The sequence below is a fragment of the Octopus bimaculoides genome, chromosome 6 (genome assembly GCF_046866305.1).
Source record: "Octopus bimaculoides isolate indiv1 chromosome 6, ASM4686630v1, whole genome shotgun sequence".
In the NCBI taxonomy this organism is placed as follows: domain Eukaryota; kingdom Metazoa; phylum Mollusca; class Cephalopoda; order Octopoda; family Octopodidae; genus Octopus; species Octopus bimaculoides.
The window spans coordinates 26,092,367-26,108,575 of NC_142933.1; the positions used below are offsets into that span (position 1 = coordinate 26,092,367).

Below are 16,209 nucleotides of genomic sequence, written 5' to 3' on the forward strand. Positions count from 1 at the left end.
GTAAAGAGGTGAACAAACACTCAATATCTCAACACTTGGTACAAACACGGCAATTAACCAAGGGAAATAACACACGCCAAAATTCAACAAGAGTTACATCCCTTGTATTGATGGGAGCAGATTCGGGAGAAATAACTTGAAGCTCTTTATATTGCGTAAACATTTGTGCTCATAATTTATATTACACCAACACTAGTATGAGTCCAAGAGGAAGCCTGTATTTCACAGTTCAGCATGCTAAAAATAAAGCGAAATTTCTCAAAAATTACGTCTTATTGTCTACAAAAATGGTGCAGAGTTGAATACAAAGTAGATAACAAATAAGGAGGCTTTCTCTGCTGAAGCACTGATTACAGAACTTTCAGATTTGAGAAGGTATGGGAAGGATTCCCAAAAGTTGATGGAGGTCTTTTTGACAAAAGACAAAAGAATTGGCAGCAGTTTGGGAAGCAAGAGAGGTCGGAGGTAGTGCCGTGTGAAGAGGCATCCTTCACAGTGCAAATGGTGATCTTGTAGGAGTTAAAAGGCTGGATGAAAAGCTGTTCAGTTTGTAGGGGTGGGTAATTTTTTCTAAAGATTAGAGACTGCTGATTAAAGATATGCTGCTGTAATTTTCTACAGTTCTTTTTTTTTTTTTCAATCACCATCAAACTGAACAAGGCACAAAAAGTGTTACAATCACCATCTGCTTAAAAGTTTTATTATATACATAGAAAAAAAACAAAAAACAAAACAAGAATTAGTGGTCTAGCAGGAATTGAGGTGCCAGTTACCCTGTCCACTTTGTAAGTGAGGATAATTTTCTCTGAATGTTGTAGGCTATGTTCATTGCCTGAAATGCTACAATGCAACTATGAGTGAACCACTTGGAGGAATTGGAGATGCAAGGTTTGGTTGTGTGGAAAACATATACAGACATATGCAAAAGGAGTGTTTCAGTCAGCCACTTAACGGTTACCTGATGAGTCAGCAGTACAATAGACCTGCTGTCAGAAAACAAGCAAAGCAAGCAGACTACTGATCAGTCAGTTGACTTGAAGTGCCAGCAGGTCCAGGAGGTAGGGATGGACATGGCTGCATTGTATGCAGATGTGTAGAAGATGGACACGATAAGAAAGTGACCAAACTGGTCTGGTTATAGGTGATGGCTAGCTAGAGATGTTTAGAAGTGAGAAAGTGATTAAAGGCGCTTGGAATGTGGCAGGATTAGAATGTAAAGATAACAGCACAAGGCTATTTTAAGGCCATTTTCCCTAGTAAAGTAGTGGGTATATAGAAAATAGAAAGACTATAGAACGTGATATATGAGAGAGGGAGGGATAGATGGATATATGGATGGCCAGACAGACACATAAATAAATAGATACATACCCAATAGCAGATGAGAGTTCATCTGTTGAACCAAGAGCATCAAATATCAGGTCATCCTTGAATCTCCTTTCTCCTGTAAATGTTGAGGACTTGCCTGTGTTTTGAGGGAATAAAGATAGAGAGTAAGAGAGATGGAGTGAGAGAGAGAGAGGGACAGGATATAATAGTGGATGTTCTATAGTTATTATGATCATTATCAGTGTTATTTTCAACAAACATTATCATCAGTCTTGCTAATATTCCTATCATCATCTCTATCACCATATTATCTACATCATCATGACTATTATCACTTTTATCATCTTCTTTATTTGCATCACTAATATTATCCTTATCAGCAGCAGCATAATCATCATCAATGCTCATCACCATTGATGCAGAAAGCATTACCACCATCATCATCATCATCATTGTTGTTATCAAAGTCTTCAACCCTATTTCAGGTGAATGTGTGTGTGTGTGTGTGTGTGTGTGCGCGCGTGCGCATACATGTTTTCACTTGTATGTCTGTGCTAGGTATTCTTATTTCTTTATTGCCCACAAGGGGCTAAACATAAAGGGGACAAACAAGGACAGACAAAGAGATTAAGTCGATTACATCGACCCCAGTGCGTAACTGGTACTTAATTTATCGACCCCCGAAAGGATGAAAGGCAAAGTCGACCTCGGCGGAATTTGAACTCGGAACGTAACGGCAGACGAAATACCGCTAAGCATTTCGCCTGGCATGGTAACGTGTCTGCCAGCTCGGCGCCTGTGCTAGGTATTCTGTGTGTGTGTGTGTGTGTGTGTGTGTGTGCAAATGTGTATGCCTTCACCTAAGTATTCATGACTATCATCATCATCTTCATCGTTTCTATGTCTACTTTTCCATGCTTGCATCAGTGTGATTTGTTAAGGTAGATTTTCTGTAAGTGGATGCCTTTCCAGTCACCAACCCTCACTTGTTTCTAAACAAAGAAATATTACCCCATGGCCAGATATGTTTTCAGAGATGACTAGAATGACAAACACAACTTATATATGATGGTGACAATTGTTTAAATCTATTGTGTGATGTGAAGACAAGGACACACACACACACACGACAATTGTCACTTCTTTACAGAAGAAGGACATCTTCTTCAATTGGTAAATGTTATCACATGACCTCATATGACTAGCAAGTCTGGCTTTGGACCAACAGAACTTTCTTCAGATGTTACAGACATGTTCAAGCTGAACATTCACTGGGACTGAGACCAAGTCCTGTTTACAAAGTACCTGCTTTATGATGAAGTGTTCTGTTCTCCGTGATTCACTTGCTTTACAACCATTTTAGATCAGTTCTTTCCAAACTGATCACTCAAATGATTCTGTCAATCCACTGTCTTAGTAGTAGTAGTAGTAGTGACAAAAATTTATTAATCAATTAAGTAATTACTCTTTTACTTGTTTCAGCCATTTGACGGTGGCCATGCTGGAGCACCGCCTTTAGACGAGCAAATCGACCCCAGGACTTATTCTGTGTAAGCCTAGTACTTATTCTATCGGTCTCTTTTGCCGAACCGCTAAGTTACAGGGACGTAAACACACCCCATCAGTTGTCAAGCGATGTTGGAAGGGGGGGGACCAAACACAGACACACAAACATATACACACACATACGATGGGCTTCTTTCAGTTTCCGTCTACCAAATCCACTCACAAGGCTTTGGTCGGCCCAAGGCTATAGTAGAAGACACTCGCCCAAGGTGCCACGCAGTGGAACTGAACCCGGAACCATGCGGTTTGTAAGCAAGCTCCTTACCACACAGCCACTCCTAAAATGCATAACTAACCTTTGTCTCCAGTTTTGGTATAAATTTTCACAGCACTGCTCACCGAACTGGAACTGAATAAGAAATAACAAACCATTATCTTATGTAGTTTCAACTCTTTCAATATCCACCAAATATTGCTATTAATCAGTTCATTGTTAAATTAAAATACAATTTCAGTGTAATATCAGTTTCAAATTTTGGCACAAGGCCAGCAAGTTTAGGGGAGGAGGCAAGTCGATTACATTGACCCCAGTACTCAGTTGGTATTTATTTTACTGACCCCGAAAGGATAAAAGGCTAAGTTGGCCTTGGCAGAATTTGAACTCAAAATGTAAAGACAGACAAAATTCTTAGCATTTTGTCCAGTGTGCTAACAATTGTGCCAACTCACCACCATAAATTTCAAAGTAATATTCCTTTCTACTAGAAGCACATTTGGAGTAACGGATTAGTAAAGGATTAAGGTAAATTTGGGGTAAAGGATTAAGTCGATTACATTGACCCCAGTGCGTAACTAGTACTTATTTAAGCGACCCTGAAAGGATGAAAAGCAAAGTCAACCTTGGCAGAATTTGAATTCAGGACATAATGGCAGACGAAATATCACTAAGCATTTTGCCCAGCATGCTAACAATTTTGCCAGTTCACTGCCTTAAATTTTAAAGTAATATTGACATAGTTGTATAATTTAGTGGATCGAGAAAGAGGACATCTACTGAGCAGATCACTGGATTAAATAGTCTTTAGGTATAGGTGTTAGCATTGAATACAGAAATAAGCTGTCCTGGGCAAAACGCAGATGAGTTATTTTGCATATCTTTACATATGAAGCATGAAAATATCAAGGCAACAAAAAATGCAACTACCCAATTACTTCTCTTGTTCAAAAGTTTTTCAACTTCAAATCGCTCTTTCCGAGCAGACTTTTGATTAAAGGCATTCCTCAAAGACCAGCCTATCAATTTCGATGGGGAGGGGAAAGAATAGTGTTTACTAAATACATTCATCAGATAATTGTTCAGCTAAATTTATTTGTACTTTGTTTTGAGACATTTATTTGTTAAATACTTTCAGTTTCGCCCCCCCCCCCAAAAAAAAAAAATTACATTCAAAGAGAAAAACAAGACATTTGTTAATTTTTGAACCTTAATTTCAATATTACATATTAGTTTAAATATTTATATGCGTCTACTATTTACAATATTTTTTTTTTTTACGTTTAAAATACGAGTGTTCAAGATTGATATTCTTTCCGTGTAGCATATTTCCATACTTTGGCTCTCACGCTTATCCCATACTGTTGATGCCGGAGCAAAAACCGAACCGTTCGTAGTCCCCAATTCCCAACATCGATTGATATAAACCTCCCACTACCACCTCTGACTGATACGCAGATACCCCAAACACGTCTTCTTCTCACCCGGCAAGCCATGACTATCTCTACATCTATCCAGTCATCCGACTACTTACTTATGACAACTCCCCACCACACTTTCATGAGAGAGGTTTCCCAGTGCCCCAAAATTTTTCAACCTAAGGTGGTGAATTTTTTCCCCCCTTCTTCTCACTCTTATGTATATATTTAAGTCTAATATTACATATATACATATATGTATATATATTATGTATGTAATTAAAGGTATCTAATTTCACATTCACATACTATCCAATACCTCACCATACACATACACCATCCCGTGATACTTTGGATCAGTTAACTAATGGGAATTCTGCTAGTTTTAGGCTGGAAGTATATATGCTTCGAACTTAATTGGAAATAATGAAGCAAGTGGCTGAACCCATCTCTTTAGTCTTGTTCCTTTACAACTCACAAACAACTTCAAGACCTCCAAGTGAACCTCCCACAATTACCAACCCTTAGAAATAAACAGCTATTACCCTACACCGCAACTCCAGCAAAATCAGCATCTAGACAATGACAGATGCCTTCGTGCATCGCACAGCTCTCTCCAGCCACCGAAACTGCAGCAATCCTTTTGGACTTTTGCCAGAAGACTCTCCACCAATTCTGCAGAATACTCCTTAAAAACGATAGTTCTGTAATCAATACTTATGCAGACAAAGCCTCTACATTTGTTGCTAACCTTTGTAACCAACTCCACGTTGTAAGCAGTAGGTAAATCTTCAAAACTATCTTTTTCTACTTCACAAGGCTCACTTACTGTCATACACGCACATACATGCCAAGTAACCTAATGGTTCTGATAATGTCCTTTCCAGTCCGCTAGAGCTATCCACACTAAATTCTTCATCTTCTCTCTCTCTCTCTTCCAGGGATACATCCTAAGCCCCACTGACCTTGCCAACTATCGTCGCATCGCACTCACTTCGAACAACTCAAAAGTCATGGAGACAGTAATTATTAATAACCTTCTCTAACACCTTCAATGCCTTTTCTTCTTTAGTGACTACCTTTATGACTTCCGCAAAGGTAGATCTACTGGAAATCTATACTCCCAAGTCACTCATTAGTGAGCTCTGACTCTCAACATTAACAAAGCTATCGACCGTATCTGGCACGCGAATCTTTTGGCAAAACTGAAGCCTATGTGCTTCAACCATATCTCATTTGGGCAGGAGGGGGAGATGAACGAAGCCCGTAGGTTTTATAACATCAACGAGATCGATCTATATTTTTCTGTTGAAGACGGAAATAAAAGAAAATTTTATACAACTAATGAACTAAACTTTTTAAATTTTCTATAAGCTAATTGACATCTCCACTATGTCTGTCTATCTGGTTCCCAGTGCGATTATGCATCAACCTTCAGCAAATCTTGGCGGTACAATAAATAAAGCAACATTTGAATATAATTATGGGGGGGGGAATAAAAAGGTATGGTTCGGCATTCTAGTGGAATGGAACTTACGAGATAAGACGTTGAGTGGCCGTTTTATAATTCAAACCCAACAATGTTTTCACACAATTTCGAAGCATGTTTACAAATGCGTGTTTATCAAGTTCTGAGAAACAACCGGTGTTAAGTAGCTTTAGAGTTGTCTCCCATCTTACGGGCGCCAAATATCTCGTGCTATTTGGAGCTGACTGAAGTTAGAGAAACAGGTACAGGGTAACAGGCTGAGTTCAAATCCTTCGTGAATGACTTTTATCTGTGAGATCGATTTTTAAAAAATCGCACCAATAATATAATCCTTTTCTCGTTATCTCAGAGCGAAGAAGCAGAGAGAGAAAAAAATAAAGATAATAAATTAAAAAACAATAACGAGGAAGATTAAATTAAAAGTGATGAGTGAAAAAAAAAGAAAAAAGAGCGAAGAATGAAATAAAGAGACGGAACAGAAAAATAAAAGATATATAAAAAGGAATTAAATTGAAAAAATGACAAATTTCAAGATTTAAACGAATAACAAGCAGTACCTCATTTTAACTTATTTCTTTCTACTGTATTGGGCAGAAGAAAACAGCAAAATACTCATAAAAAATATCCTTTACTTTAAAATGAAAGAAACTTCCACCTTATCTTAACACTTAACAATATACCACGTCACGAATCCCAAATGATCCAAAGAGGTGGGAGGCTTTATGCGGTCACTCAACTTGCTAGAAATAGCAGTCAAAGTTTTCGCAATTCACGCCACCATCCCAAAAGAAGGAGAAATAATAGATAGGTAAATGTAGTCCTGAAGCTAGTATATCTGAATAAAAGATGAGACGGTCACATGTGGATCGCTGACGATCATAAGTCAACAGCAACCACGTCGTTGAAAACTTCACCTAATCAACTCTACTGCCTACGTCACCCGTTATCAGACTTTGGACTAATCTACACATTCTTATACAGAAGATGTATGCAGGCATGGCCAAGTGGTTTTAAGATATTCGTTTTACAATCATTTCGCCTCGGGTTTCATCATACTAACGTGGCATTGGTAGAGGGCAATGATCAATACGACTTTTTTTTTTTTCGAGACTGCATCTATGACTAAATTATCCAATGTGTCTTGTTTTTAAGACAGTAGGCTGTGAGAGACTTGGCTGCTATTTCCCCAACGCTGAGCGACTGCAAGCATCTTCGTTGACTCGTGTGACATTGAGTAGGTCGAATCCTGTGGGAAGGCTTGTACCAGAAAATAAGTGTTTGTGAAGTACTCATCCATTTGTGCTATAAATCGATCGATCATTAGATCTAGTGATTGGACCACTGAGACATTAATTATCAAAACCGCTGCATTCAGGTGCCAATTGGGTTCTTCCCAGCATGGGTTCAAATTCCTTACACTCATAAAACGACAATGATGAGTATGATCACACACACACACACGCATACATACATGCACACACATAAAATTATGATGATAAGTATAATCATAGATAGACAGATAGATAATACATGCAATTGACAGGATTGTTTTGGTTTCCGTCAACCAAATCTAGTCACTAGTCTGGAGTCATAGCAGAAAATATTTACTGAAGTTGACCCGCAGTGAGACTGAACCTAAAACCAACATCATATGGTTGTGAAGCAAGCCTTTTTAACTACACAGCCGTAGCAGTTTAGAATTACAATACTTCCATTTTGTTATTTTGGTTGAAGAATTGAAGTTGTGTCCATAGCATTTGAAAGACTTCCCATGCAGTTGTGGTAAGTGTAACTGAAGTTCAAATGCCCATAAGAAAAATATAGAAGGTGGGGAGATAGACGGACGGACAGATTAGAGGGATGAGTTGTATTACAGTGAAAGACAAATATTCTGTGGATTTTGAATATTGGTGAACATGAGTGATGTACCACTATTTTAGAGGAAGTGAAGCGATTATAGCAGTGGTATAAGCGGCAAAGTGAAGGCGTGTGGCAGAGTGTTTAGAGTATTGTATTCACAATCGTTAAATCATGGGTTTGATTTCCAGACCGGCACCTGTGCCCAGCGTCGCCTTTCTGGCACTTGTGCCCGTGGCATGTGTAAGGACTTTCGAGCAAGATCGTTGCCAGTGCCCCTGGACTGGCACTTGTGTGGGTGGCACGTAAAATACACCATTTTGAGCATGGCCGTTGCCAGTGCTGCCTGACTGGCCTTTGTGCGGGTGACACGTAAAAACACCCACTACACTCTCGGAGTGGTTGGCGTTAGGAAGGGCATCCAGCTGTAGAAACTCTGCCAAATCAGATTGGAGTCTGGTGTAGCCATCTGGTTCACCAGTCCTTAGTCAAATCGTCCAACCCATGCTAGCATGGAAAGCGGACGTTAAACAATGATGATGATGATGTGGCGCGTTGTGTTTTTGGACAAAGAACTTCATTTCATGTTGTTCCGGTCCCACTCTCTTGTGGGATAACCATCCAATTAAAGGAATGTTGCCTAGCCAGCAGGGTGGCGTCATCTGAAAGATTTAACAATGTGAAGTACATTGTGACCAACGATGTGTAACAACATCCAATAGTTTGGTCGATCACATGAGACTGTGATAAGAGGCAAGAGAATAGAGAGTACTGAGGGTCCCAGTGTGTTGGTGAGTGAAGATTTGCTTAGAATGTTTCTGTGTTTCTGATGCATTACCCCAGATATGTAAGCAGTACACTTCTTAGAAAGAGTAACCAATCTTCCATCAAATCATATGCTACCATCTAAAAGAGAGAAAAATGAAGAATAAAGTAGATAATGTAGTTCTAGATAACACAATGTCTGTATTTAAATAAAAACGGGACGGTTAGAGGTGTAAGAGATGGGCTTAGTTATAGAAACCCATGGGCTTGTATAGAGAAATAGAATTCCAAAAGCTTCTATAGTAATAGAAAACTTCATGAGTGATATACAGGGTGTCCACAAAGTCTGGGTACATGGAGTAAAGAAAATCATAACATAAACAATTAAATATAAGAAATGATAATTTCTTAAAGTATGTGTTAATCCCCATGTACCCAGACTTTGTAGACAACCTGCAGAATTACATAAATTTCTCTAGAAATATAAGAACACATGAGCTTGTGTAGAGATGTAGAATTTCAAGGTCTTTTACAGATATAGAAAATTCTATGGGCTTCTATAGAGATATAAAATCACATGGACTTGTACAGAGATATAAAATCCTGTTGGCTTATATAGATATAGTCCAATGGGATTATAGTGATATAGAGAATCATGGGTTTATATAGGGAAATAAAGACCCATGGGCTTATATAGAGATATAAAGTTCTATGGTCTTATGTTGAGATATATAAGCCCATGAACTAATATAGAGATATAGCATCCCATTGACTTGTATAGAGATTTAGAATTCCATGGGCTTAATTTCTCATGGGTTTCTATACAAGCATGAAAAGCCATTGACTTGTTTAGATATATAAAACCTGTGAGCTTTTATAGGGATATATAATCCCATTTGAGTAGCAGAAGAAAGAGTGGCTGTAGGGTTGAATCACTTCTTATCAGCTTAATTATCTTTTATCTGGAAATGATCTGAAATGTTGGTATGTGAAGCAGCAGGTCTCTCCCAATGTGAGTCACACTGAACTTTGTAGTTAATGAGATGAAATATTTTTCAATTTAGAAGAGGAAGCCTAGTCTCTGGAACAGGACCTTTGAGAATGGAGTTGGGGCAGTCTGTTACTTAATCTAGAGCCCAGAGAACTAAGAAAAGGCTCATAAATATTTGACAGGTTTTGATCAATAACAAGATAGCTTCACAGAAACATTTTATCCTAAATCAATGAGAAGAGTGCTTTATTGCTGAAGCATATAATAATAATAATAATGCTGAAATTATTGTGTATAGTGCTCAGGTGTACTACAACTCATCAAAGGTGCATGTATAGTATATAGAATTATGTAAAAATGTCAGGAAAGTGAACAGTGTATGAGTCAAGATATACATGTGTGCTTGCATATGGAGGGGGAATATCAGGTGTAGTGTTGGCAAATTTTCGGAAGCATGGAAGTTTTAAAGGATGCAATATCTCAGCAACTAATAGCTGATGCAAGTAGTTTGTTCCATGCTTCAGCAACCCTGAGTGTGAAAAAATGTTTCTGAAAGTATGTAAAAGTTAAAGGAATTCCAAAAATATTAATTCTTCTAAGGGTCGTTTGGGAAGGCATGTCGTCAAGTGCTTAAGGTATTGCACTCGTGATCATATTATCAAGGTTTCAATTCCTGGACCAAGCAGTGTGCTGTATTCTTAAGCAAAACACTCCATTTCACTTTGCTTCAGTCCACTCAGCCGTAAACATGTTCCAAAAATAGCTGAGAAGTTAACTCTGCAACAGACCGGTGTCTGTTCAAGGGAGAGTATAACAGTCTCAGTGACATGCCATGGAACCTGGGTTTAGCTCCAGCCATATGAGTCCTCAAGCTCAAGACAGAGTTAAACTAGAGATCATCTAGTTTCTTAATAGATCCTTCCCAAGGATCTATTATTATTTACATTGGATGGATATGTGTCTTCATCTTGTTTGTTGTTATCACAATGTTTCGGCTGATTTACTCTCCAGCTTTCATCAGGTGTCCTGGTAGAATTTTGAACTCAACCGTGTTCTCAATTTTGCTTACGTTATCATCATTTTCAGGCAGTGCCTTGAATAAATAATAATAATAATATCAAGCAAAAAAAATACTTCAGGAATTAGAACCCAGAGTTGGGTTCAGAATTCTTCCAAGACACCTGATGAAGGCTGGAGAGTAAATCAGCCGAAACATTGTGGTAACAACAAACAAGATGAGGACACATATCTGTCCAATGTAAATAATATAAATAATGTTTCTAATATAGCCACAAGACCAGAAGTTTTGTGAGGCAGGTGGGTCACTTGATTACATTGCTGCTAATACTTGACTTGTATTTTTAGTTTATCCACTTCAGAGGGACAAAAGGCTAAGCTGACTCTGGCAAGGATGGAACATAGTAATAATAATAATAATAATAATAATAATAATAATCCTTTCTGCTACAGGCACAAGGCCTGAAATTTTGGGGGAAGGAGCTAGTCGATTACATCAACCCCAGTATTCAACTGGTACTTATTTTACCAATCTCAAAAGGATGAAAGGCAGAGTCAACCTCAGCAGAATTTGAACTCAGGCGGACAAAATGCCATTAAGCATTTTGCCCAGTGTGCTAATGATTGTCAGCTCACCACCTTGATAATAATAATAATAATAATAATAATAATCCTTTCTACTAAAGGCACAAGGCCTGAAATTTTGGGGAAGAGGTTAAATTGATTACATCAAGCCTAGTACTCAACTGGTGTTTAATTTGTCGACCCCAAAAGGATGAAAGGTAAAGTTGATCTCGGCAGAATTTGAACTCAGAACATAAAGACATACGAAATGCCACTCAACATTTTGTCCAGCATGCTAACAATTCTGCCAGCTCACCACCTTGACAATAACAATAATAATAATAATAAATGCCCTGATGCAGTACCAGGAAGTGGCTTGTCATGGCTTCTGATCTTAACTGATTGGAAGTGTTATTGTGTACATTGTTTTGTCTTGGTATAAAAGATTTGCTTGTCAGTTGTTTGACCTTAACCAGCTGAACATGTCCCTTAGTCGCTGATGATATGTGCATCTCTGATCACGAGCAGTAGTGGTGGAGCATCATAGCCATGTGTTGAGAGGAATTCTTTGGGGTTTGGATAATTCACCTTTGGAAACATGGGTGTTTTGCTCAACATCCTTAAACAAACCTTATTCAGGGACCTTTTGAGCAGGATGGGCTACTCGACCTGAAGAAAATTCTAATTAGGCCCCACCTGCAAGGTCATGCACTATTTATCTTGATATGATATCACCATGTTGTGCACATATGGTTGTGATGCATGTTCCTGGTGTACCCTTATCAGACAGGTAGTCATGATGGGTATACTGGGCTTCGTATATTTTACCCCAGTGTCACTTTGATGGCATGCACTGCTCTCTGACTCAATAATAATTTCTAATATGACCACAAGATCATGGTTTGGGAAAAGGGAGTGTAGCTATTTTAATCAACCGCTTTAGTTCACTGGTTCATATTTTATCACACTGGAAGGATGAAACTGAAAGACATAAAAGAGTTCAGCAGGATATAAAGAATTAAACACTGCAATAAAGTATTCAATCATCATAAACAGTTTTATTAATTACAAGTTTCAGGAGGAATTTATCAAAAAATCCTCAGATTTTCAAAATAAATAAAATTTATTGACATTACAAAGTATTGTTTTCATTTTTCTTCCCATTCACACTGCCTCATTTAAAGCACCCGAGTATGATATGGTTGAATGTATCTGTATAGTACCCCATGTGAGTGTTGCATTTTGTGTGTGGGTACCCCATGTACCTCTGTAAAAAACAAAAAAATGTGTTGCTCTCAGTTTCTGTATAAAACCAGATACTATGTATGTCTCTGTAACAAAGGAGGTACTCTCATTGTTTCCCTAATAATAGAAGAACCCCAACTATCACAGTAAGTACTTTCAAAACATCTATAAACAAGTATCCATGGACTTCTGTTTATGAGGTGCTCCTGAATGTTTGTATTAAGTGAAGTATTTTCACTAAGTCCGCAGCATATGAAATACTCTGTTTCACAGATGGTGACTCTGAGAATAAGTGGATATTTCACAAGTGTGTGTGGGTCAAAGTTGAATAGAATAGTAATTAATGTAAGAAAAACATCTTGGAATGATTTAACACAAAAAAAAAAAAAATCACATACACAAGGAACATGTATGCGTACACACACACACACATACATTATTATTATAAAAGACCTGGAATTAGTAATTAATTAGTTGACTCATGCAGATTGAGCTTTGAATAATTAATGCCATTCCGCTCTATCTTACAGTATTGAGTCCTTTTTTTTTTTTTTTTTGATTAACTGCAATTCACAAGTGTGAAACCAACATTTAAATATACACAAAAACACACATAAGTATAACTTGCTCACTCACTTTGATATGCTTATTCAACATGCTAACTTGTCCTTATAAAAACAGCAGCCCCGAATATTCCATCAATCACGACCCATTGTCTTGAAAAAAAATAATAAGGGGAATACTACATCTGAAATGTTTTTCATCATAAGTACAATGGACTATGCAGCTAGAAGAGCCATTGAGGTGATTGAGACAATCCGTCAAGCTTCTCCCAGATGAGAGAAAAATTAGACTCACTACCCACATGAAGTTTGAGAGTCACTACATCTCCTTGAATATAAAAGTAATTTGATTTTCCCTTGCCAAATTGTTCCTTTAGGCTCTAATCATGTTTAGCCTAACCAGGGACTGATCTGGCGCTAACACAACAATGCTACATTGTTACCTCAAGTAAAGGATAAACCAGGGTAGTTTTCCTTGTTAGATGAAGTGCAAAAGCAAATCGAATCCTTGGGGTCATCCAACGATCATTAGACTTCATCACCCCTGTTGTCTTCGTCCAGCTGTACAAGTCTCTGGCATTTAATGAACGGTAGAGATGGACTATATGTAATCTGAACCCCCCCCCCCACTTATTTATTAATTTTTTTACGGAATCCCACGTTTTAGGCTATGGAGATTCCGATTCTGAAAAAAAAATTTTTGAAAAATTTCACCCCCCCCCCCACCAAGCAGGCTATTTACATGCTAGAAATAACAGCCAAATCTCACAAAACTAGTGTTAGGGTTAGGGTTACGGTCAGGGTTAGGGTTAGGGTTTGAGTTAGGGTTAGGTTTACCCTGTGGATCTGTATAAAAACCGGGGGGGGGGGGGGGGTCGAAATTTTGAAATTGAGATTTTTGAAAAAATTTTTTCAGAATCGGAATCTCCATAGCCTAAAACGTGGGATTCCGTAAAAAAAATAATAAAATAAGGGGGGAAAGATTCAGATTACATATAGTCCATCTGGACCTAATGAACTTCATAGAAATACAAAGTTTTTTCATGTATTTTCCATGCGTTTGTTTTTTATTAACCTTCGAAATCGGGGCAACCTTTCTGCCGTACATTATACTTCTTTGCTCCAGATTGACTCAGAGGGTGTTTACTGCCCACACCGAATAGAGCCACATTACGCATTACAAGTTTCACTTCTCTTGTTAAACATTCACACACGGTATACGTCAACGAATGGAACAAACAATTATTCTTCTCACTTCACTTCTCTTATCTGATCAATATAAAGTACGTAAATCGTTGTCTCTAATTGACGGCGGGACGGTCCCGCAGTACGTATATACACACACATACACATATAGTCGTTTAATAATTCGTAAGCCAGAGAAAAAAAAACAATAGGAACAAACGCATACATATATTTGAATGTATCAATGGGTGAAAGATTAGTAGAGTTTATTTATTCGCTCGAAATTTCTTTACCACAAACTTGGAGTACCAATGGAATGAACCATCAGCTTCGAACGTATAATCCATATATAACAGTGACTAGTTTATACAATTAACAAATATTATTATCAGATACATATAAGCACAATCGTCCGTCACTCATCGCAACACACAAACACACCCAGATAATACATACATTACAAATAATAAATGAGTATATGCATATATACATACATGTATGTACATACCTACATCTACTTGTATATATAGATGCATATCTGGGTACAGGACGTTGCAAACAAAACGTGGACAAAATGATAAACAGAGTACAGAAAACACACAGGCTACATAGAAAACATTTCCTTCATCAGCTGCCCCCATTCTAACACTGGTGTTTCGAAGAGTTAGGGCAGGAATATATAAACATATTCATCGCATCACACGAACATAACTCGATACACATACATCCATACATAACAAACAACAGTCTAAATTTATGAAAACAAAGCCATTCGCTTCATCATCCGGAAAGGTATTTCCTTGCAAAGAAATGGCATTTCCTTTCGAAGACAGGCGACTTGATGGGTGTGTTGATCTCATAGAAAGGATTCAATGTGTGTTTGATGTAAATCTCGTAGACGTCCGTAAAGAAATTCTTGATGCCGTCCTCGTGTTTTACGTCGTGTAACATAATGAATCGGATGCGACTGGCTGTCACGAAAGACGAGACGAACCATTCGTTAAATTTATCTCCAATTTTCAGATACATGTTATTCGTCGTCCACATCTGTTCGTCGACCAGGTCCAAAGCGGCGTGAGCTATGAACTGGTTCAAGTGTCGGTGGTCGTCCTTCTTCAGGTCGTGGTTCTTGTGATTGGGCGGGCAGGTTTCCATTTCGAATATTGGATTGTCGTGGTGCCCCACGATAGCGAAGTAATAACTCCCAGACATGGCCTTCGCAGTTGTTTAATAATCCACAGATGAGGAAATACAGAAATATATATATAGATATTAATAAATTTACTTTAAATATGCATATATAAATGTATATACTCGTAAATATCCAGTTATTTAGATACAGATATATGCATATATATATATTCTATGGTACACAGTGAAATATAATTTTATCTGCCAACACGTCTGAAATGTCTTCTCCAAATTATTGAGTTGTGTTAATTACGTCCCTTGGAAAAGAAACTCTTTTCTGTTGGAAACGGCTGGAAGGACATGAAAGTTACCTCCCTTATATCATGAATAAAGTTTGTGTGTGTGCACGTGTTCACTTTGTGAATAATAGCATCGTTACAGTATTGCCAAGGGATTGTTTGTACAAATCACTGGGAACGAACCTCTCAAGATATTTTGGCGATCTTTCGTTTTGATTACATTTTACGTCATTTCTAATCCACGTGCGTTTGTTTATGTTTCTAAATAAGATCGTCACTTTCCGTAAAAGGGTTTTAGGGTTAGGGTTACATAACCCTAACCCTAAAATCCTTTTACGGAAACATAAACAAACGCACGTGGATTAGAAATGACGTAAAATGTAATCAAAACGAAAGATAGCCGATATTTTTGTCGGACGCCTCAGTACAGCCCCAATGTTCTTTTTTTCTCCTATGTATGTCTTTCACTGATATGTACGTCCTTTTCCCCATAAGATTTAATCTGGAACGTGGTAAGGTATATCCATGGCCATCGCGAACTGAGATCTACGATGTTAACATTCCTCTTGAGTAGTT

General features: G+C 37.9%; 2 protein-coding genes across 3 annotated transcripts in view; both read right to left on the reverse strand.

The window, feature by feature from the left end:
* The window catches only part of LOC106873671 (corrinoid adenosyltransferase MMAB), an 88,721-nt gene extending 81,473 nt beyond the window's left edge, over positions 1-7,248 (reverse strand). Inside the window, exons 1-4 of one of the 2 annotated variants that reach the window (XM_089353620.1) lie at positions 6,574-7,219; positions 6,065-6,240; positions 3,192-3,244; positions 1,372-1,465 (exon numbers count right to left, since the gene is read on the reverse strand). In XM_089353620.1, coding sequence (XP_089209746.1) covers positions 1,372-1,465; positions 3,192-3,244; positions 6,065-6,132 — 215 coding nt within the window. In that variant the 5' untranslated portion in view covers positions 6,133-6,240; positions 6,574-7,219. Of the gene's footprint in view, positions 1-1,371; positions 1,466-3,191; positions 3,245-6,064; positions 6,241-6,573 lie in introns of both variants that reach the window. The other variant, XM_089353621.1, reaches the window with a different exon arrangement.
* A 5,000-nt stretch (positions 7,249-12,248) lies between these two features.
* Positions 12,249-15,858, reverse strand: LOC106873675 (trafficking protein particle complex subunit 2). The gene has a single exon (XM_014921134.3). The coding sequence runs from the start codon at positions 15,413-15,415 to the stop codon at positions 14,984-14,986; it is 432 nt and encodes a 143-aa protein (XP_014776620.1). The 5' UTR covers positions 15,416-15,858; the 3' UTR covers positions 12,249-14,983.
* Positions 15,859-16,209: the final 351 nt, after the last annotated feature.